General features: G+C 36.4%; 1 protein-coding gene across 1 annotated transcript in view; it reads right to left on the reverse strand.

The window, feature by feature from the left end:
* Nucleotides 1-6: 6 nt before the first annotated feature.
* The window catches only part of LOC117123602 (neuronal acetylcholine receptor subunit alpha-10-like), a gene marked incomplete at its 5' end in the record, with an annotated part of 27,579 nt that continues 20,874 nt past the window's right edge, over nucleotides 7-6,711 (reverse strand). The window contains 3 exon segments of the mRNA XM_033269595.1: nucleotides 7-2,528; nucleotides 3,351-3,898; nucleotides 4,533-4,642. Of these exon segments, the coding sequence (XP_033125486.1) occupies nucleotides 1,870-2,528; nucleotides 3,351-3,898; nucleotides 4,533-4,642 (1,317 nt within the window). The 3' untranslated portion in view covers nucleotides 7-1,869.

Consider the following 6,711-nt stretch of genomic DNA (forward strand, 5'->3'; position numbering starts at 1 on the left):
AGAACAAAAACGAAATTTTCCAGTTGTCTCTGGTGGGTTTACCCTGCAGCCTCCAGCTAAACACGAACCCCGTTCTAAACAGAATGTACCTGGTAATCTAGCAATATTGTTATTTTTTTAGCAAAACAAAAACAGCAACGATGGCAAAATAAAGAGTCTGATTTTGCCTAACTGCCGATATTTAAAATGTACCTATCAGCCTATGCCACTCAAAGTCACCGGGCTACTTTAGGTCTATGTAAGCCTGCAGAATGTCTTTTCCCAATATATGCCCTAATCACAGCAATATTACTTGTTTTCACGTAGTTTTTTAAACAATGACTTTGATCAATAATACTGTTTTTCAGTTCAATGTGAGCACACTGCCTAAAACTAAAAATTAGGTTCATAAGCTAGACGTAATGGTCCCGGGATGCATGCCCTCTGGCGAGAATTATTATTATTACTATTATTATTATTAATAATAATAATAATAATAATAATTATTATTATTATTAAATTTACGCAGCCCACCTAAACGTGCCATGCTCACTTATGCATTTTCACACACTCTAGTCCCATTGCCTTTAGATCATGAATATAATGAATATAATTTGATTATGCATACATAGTTTAATTGCGATCAACATGTTTGACTCTAATGGATGTTACAAGTTCCTACAAATTCCCAATTGTTTGAAAACATGAACCTGTTTACCTCTAAATTATTTATAGTATACAGTACAAACACTTTGTTCTACTGACCATATCTTCAATTATAGACACATTATTAACATGAAATATATTAAAAAACAAAAACAAAAAACAAATATTGTACTTGCAATATCACATATGTCTCCAGCGCATGGAGGGTTAACATTTTAGCATTCGTATTGTCCGTAGTTTAAAAATGCATAGTGTATCAATGTTTATATCGAAGTCCATCGCAATTTCGGAAAAAGAATGATCATCGAGTGTCATCCAATTTAGTCTACATAGAAGATAAGATCTTCAAATGCATGCGTGGGTTCACCCGAGTGCCTTAACGTAAAAATATGCAAGAATCGTTACACGGATGACAGAGCTTTCATATTTTTTATCAACATTTAACTATAACAGATGCTCTGCATGTAAAATACATTTTAACCAATACTATACCTGACTGGTCAATAATATGTCAGAATCTGATATAAGGTTTTCTTAAAAAATCCCAATTTTTGGCCATTTTTGGGCTAAAATCATAATTTTTGGTAACAAAGTAGAGATCTGCTGACATTTTAACTATAACAGATGCTCAGCATGTAAAATACATTTTAACCAATATTATATCTCAATATCACTAATTATGTCAGAATCTGATATAAGAGTTTTAAAAAATTCAAATTTTTGACAAATTTTGGGCTAAAACCATTGTTTTCGTTAAAATACAGCTTTATTGAAAATTAAAGTGTAACTGAATATGATCTGTACGTAAAACTACACCTCACTTGTCAAAGATATGTCATAATCTGACATAAGGGTTTTACATGACCTTTAATGAAGGCCTGTTTGGATGACCCAACCAGAAAGCAGCTAGAGTCTGCCGTAAGCTCATCAAAATGCACAAGGTTAAACACTATATTTTTTATTTGCTGATTTCTGACTAAATAGATTCTAAACATGTTTATACAGGTAGGCCTTGCATTGTAATAGTTTTAAAAAAAATCACCACAATATTTTTCCCAAAAATTCGATTTTTATATTAAAAAAATGGATTTTTTTTTTTGCTCCAGAGATTTTTCAAAACTGTATGCCCATACTAATATCATTACAAAATTTGGCACTTTTGTCATCCGTGTAACGATCCTGACGCTAACGCACTCTACTCTCACAAGATCACGAGTAACGTCCTTATTCTGGGTCTTCGACATACGTGTCGTTTGATGAGGGTGGCTGCTTGTCCGGTACTTTCTGCGAAAGGAGGATTACTGAAGTAACAACTGAGCTAGTAAGGAAAAGTAGCAGAAGAAAACGATCGAGAACTCTGGCAACTGCTCCCCATTCCTGTCGCAAATGAGTGCCCTTGTCTTTCTTTCTTTGAGAATTTTTAAGATGTTTTAAGATACTATCGACTGATCTCTCCAGTTTAATCAGGCGATGGTCTCCATGCTCTTCCCCTCCGACACCTCCGAAATGGCCTCGACCCCCAGGACTTCCGTTCTTGTCTTCTAGTAGAATTTCATGTTCTGGGACTAAGTTACCGAATCTAATGTTCCTACCCATACTGTGTGCACTGCCATCACGTTTTACGATTTGGCTTGTGCCTCCTCGATGATGCTCTACGTATGTATTCCGAAAGTCAGATTCGGATGGAATTTGTGAATTCTTTTTATGGCATTCCAGTGGATTACGAGCGATGCACAATGCTGAGCCTAAACAGTCAACAACAACCATTTTTAGCCAGTGTGGTACTGGAGCTGATCCATTACCACGCCCATTTATGTTAAGAACTACCACGTTCATGGCCGTAGAGAAAGCAATTAGAAACATTGTCGCTGCGTAGTATTGACCTAAGTAAAAGAAATATATCAATTATTATATTATTGTAAAATTTTAAAAAAATTGTTGCATTTCTAAAAACTAAAGCAAAAAGATTTTTAAAAAAGATGAAAATCTTTGTCAGTGCTATTGTCACTTCCTGCGTCTCCGTCAACAAAACGGCGGGGAATAATCAAGTTATCATAAACGTTTAAATCATGATCATCAATAATAATAATAATTATTATTGTATTTGTCATCATCATCAAAACATCATCAGTATCATTGTTATCCCAATAATTGGGGAGTTTACGGAATCACAACGTCTTACGTAAAGATTGTAGGTAATTTTTCTATTTTTTACGCTTTTATGGACAGAGAAATTGTTCGAATCCATGCCATCAAGCCGACTCAGATAGCATCGTACGACACAGCCTGACACGATTATCGTCGAGTACAGTAGGTCGCGTGACTGTCCTCGACGCAGTCTTCCGACAATCAATCGCGTCTGGCACGACGGGACGATGATAAATCGCGTAGGGCTGCGTCGTGCGACGTAGCTTGAGTTGGCCTTTTAACGAAGCGTGATAAAATTTGGTAAATGCGTGCATCTTAAATAGGCATGGAAACCGGTAAATTGTAACATGTGTTTTTATTAAACTTCCTTTAATACCATCTTCGTTTACACCATAAAAATCAGCATCAGAATTTGCTAAAGAAAATCTTGCCTCCATCATCGTCGAAATTAAACTGTATTTTGAGCATTTCATTTATTATTGTCAATGGTTTACATTGTGCAGCGATTTATATGATCTGTATGCGATATTTTATGCCTGAAGTTACAAAATACTTACTTATGACAGGAACAATTTCTGAAGTACGAGGCATCATTTCCGCCACCAGTAACAAGAAAACGGTTAACGACAGGATGAGCGTCACACTGAGTGACACTTTAACAACTCCCACTGCGTACGGCATGCAGAACCCTAGCAACGACAAACTCGACAGAAGCATACACGGCATTAATAAGTTATATATGTAGTATAGAGGCTTTCGCCTCAGACCGAAAAAGAAAGTTACGTCATGATATGACTCTGGACAGCAGGGATACGAGACGATGTTTCGACGTGCGATGGCATACACCAACGTCCACTGTTCGTTCTGGATAAAACCAGATAAATCCGGTTTTACCTTAAATTTGTGCAGGTTCATTTGAAAGCTAGTGTAAGTCCATGAACCGAATTTCATGTCACATTGTTGCATATCGAAAGGGAAGTATTTGATGTTGATCTTACAGACACTGCGAACTAAGGTCGGTTTTGACCAAAGTGACACATTACCATTGAAGTAGATTAGTGCATTGGAACCTCGACTGGTCGAAACGTAGTCCGCAGAATCAGCACTGCGAAATAAAAATAAGGCGGTATAAGTTAGTAAACTAATATCAAGTACAAAAGTAAACAAAACTATGAATAATTAGCGTAAGTAAATATACAATCCTCAAAATAAAAAATAAGATATTTTATATAATGTTCTATTTTTTTTAATGCTGAAGGAGTACACACACTTTAAAACGCAAAAGTAAACAAAGTCCGTATTTTCATAAAATTGCTACACAAAGTAGACAATGATAAATTTCTTTATACTCCTGCTACTAAGCTTAGTAAGTAAGCTTATATCTAAATTTTCATAATCGCGAGTGACAGAATTAAGTGTAATGACTGTTAATGAGAAGCTGGTGTCCTTTAGTGGATTCGGCGGAAGATGTGTCCACATAGGCAGCGATCAACCAAATAGTAAACGTTTTATAGAATGGGATGTATGCAATAGATAGATAAACAAATCGGCACAAATGTACAACGTTAACATCATTTGCTCTCTGGGGAAAAACACAAACATACACCACATGTCCAAAATGAGGAAAAAATTAACAGGGGACTTGTGGCAAGTCTAAGCAAGGGATCGAACCCAACAAGATTGAGAAAAAGTATCCCAACCTCTGTGCTACACGCCCGAATTAATAATAAAACACCTACTTGTTGTATAGAGTGATATCGGGCATCCAAATCTCAGTGGCTGGGATGCGGAGAATTTCAATCCCATCGTAATCGACAGGGTTCCATTTTAATTTCATATCACTCCAATGCTATATGTACAAAAAGAAAATAAAAAGGAAATGGTATTATTATTACATATATATCACCATAATTAATGCCATATCACATTGACATAGAAAATCATACAAATAGGAAAAAGAGGGAGCTTTATTATTGTTCTCAATCTATTGATCACAGATTATCATTCCAGATGAAACGAAAGAAAAAAACATGGTGAATCTTGCTCAAGTCATTATCTGGAATGACAGTTACAAAATATTATCAATAGAGGGCAGTATACTGTTGCTAACTTTATAGCACACATAATAACATTACACATTATTACAAGATTGGTTTGACCTACTATATTGCGTTGAAAGATTTATTAATATGTGAAATACAGTTCTTTAAAAATAAGTATTAAAGACCGCCACCTAAATCTAAAACATTTGAATGTTAATTTTCTTCGTAGCATGCATGTCTGGGCGATTTTCAAAGCACCTGCTATAGCAAGAGATCACTCCGTGATGTTTGCACGGTGACGACATCTCGTAACATTGTCCCACTTATAGCCAACATGATTATGACAGATACCTAAATAATAATGTTTTGAATGTATCGTCATATGTCGTGCACTGGCATATTATTAATAAGAAGCCAGGAGTTAGCGATGTGAAGAAAAGTGTTTAAAATGCTATCTTGTAACAGACAACTGTTCTACGAGAATGACTACACTTAATTTTAGAGCTCAAATGGGAATATTAATGGCGCACTGGATGGATTGGACATTTCGTACGTGTGCGTTATTACCCGGTCTTTAAATCAGACAATATCCAGAACGTTACTAAGACATCGGCACATATTCACTACTTATAACTGGTTAAACTACATCCCGACATCACATTAAAAATATATATATATATAATTATCCACGATAGAATTACAATATACCGTACGCTTTCCAAACTGCGACCTATAAGCCTTTCTAGTTTAACTTTAGCTCCACTGTGAGCGTTTCAGTCAGTGGTATGAGAGAAAGTGCTGCCTGGAAGTTAGATCTACGCATATACCGTAAGGTCTAATGGTATGACAGGCCCGTAGCCAGGGGGGGGGGGGTTATGGTTCGGGCGAACCCCCCTTTTCTAGCGAACCCCCCTGTTTTCTAGCGAACCCCCTCGACTTTTTGAATGAGTCCCATCCGTTTTTAAATTGTAGCCTGCAATACAAGCCTACATTCATAGAATGTCTCAGCTTCAGAAGTTCGGAGATTTAAATTAAAACGCAATTCCAACAAACCATGACTTTACGATGGCACACATAAGGATGGCAAACATCGATAAAAACCCAGCTGCCGTCTCAACTTTCACTGGCCTTTGGCTGAATGTTTGTAAGAAATGTACCAACCGGTAACGAAACCGGTCGCCGTCTACCTAGAGTAAATGGTGCCACCAAACGAAGCTAACGTTTTGCGACTTAATCCACCAAATGCAGATAAAGTTTTGCGACTTAATCACCTAATTGTAGATTGTGTGGTTAGTAAATTCCATAGCCATACTGTCCATAGCACACACTAAACTATGTGTTGATGGAGCATTTTGGGGGAATGGACTCTCCTTTTTTTCATCCCAAACAAAATATTATTAATAAATCAACATATATCCATCTCAGTCATCATAGCACTACACTACAGAACGGAGTGCGTCAAAACGAGTGTTTGTTAATTTTTAGTAATAAAGAATCATGGAACGTTGTAGAATAACTGACTTTTTTTCGTCCGCTCTTGCAAAGAAGAAAACGACAGAAAGTCCTGGTGGGTTATTGATTTTAAAATTAATTAGCCTAGCCTAGATGTTGACTAGCTAGGTTCGCTCCTCGTTCATTTAGATACAGAATTATACCCTGACGACAACAAACTAGTGTAGGCCTAGGCCTAAGTACAGTAAGACGTACTACAGGTAAACGATTATTAATTCTGAAATGTGCATCTCAGCTATTATTAATCAGTAGGCTATGTATTATGTTATAATAATTTGGAATTATGCTATATTTTGGGCTCTGACTTAATTTAACGATGGCCCTATCAGTAGTAATGACAGTATTTGTGCTTTTTTTAGCCATG

This window comes from Anneissia japonica, unplaced genomic scaffold (assembly GCF_011630105.1).
Source record: "Anneissia japonica isolate Jap-2015-1 unplaced genomic scaffold, ASM1163010v1 scaffold287714_len2871179_cov188, whole genome shotgun sequence".
Lineage (NCBI taxonomy): Eukaryota > Metazoa > Echinodermata > Crinoidea > Comatulida > Comatulidae > Anneissia > Anneissia japonica.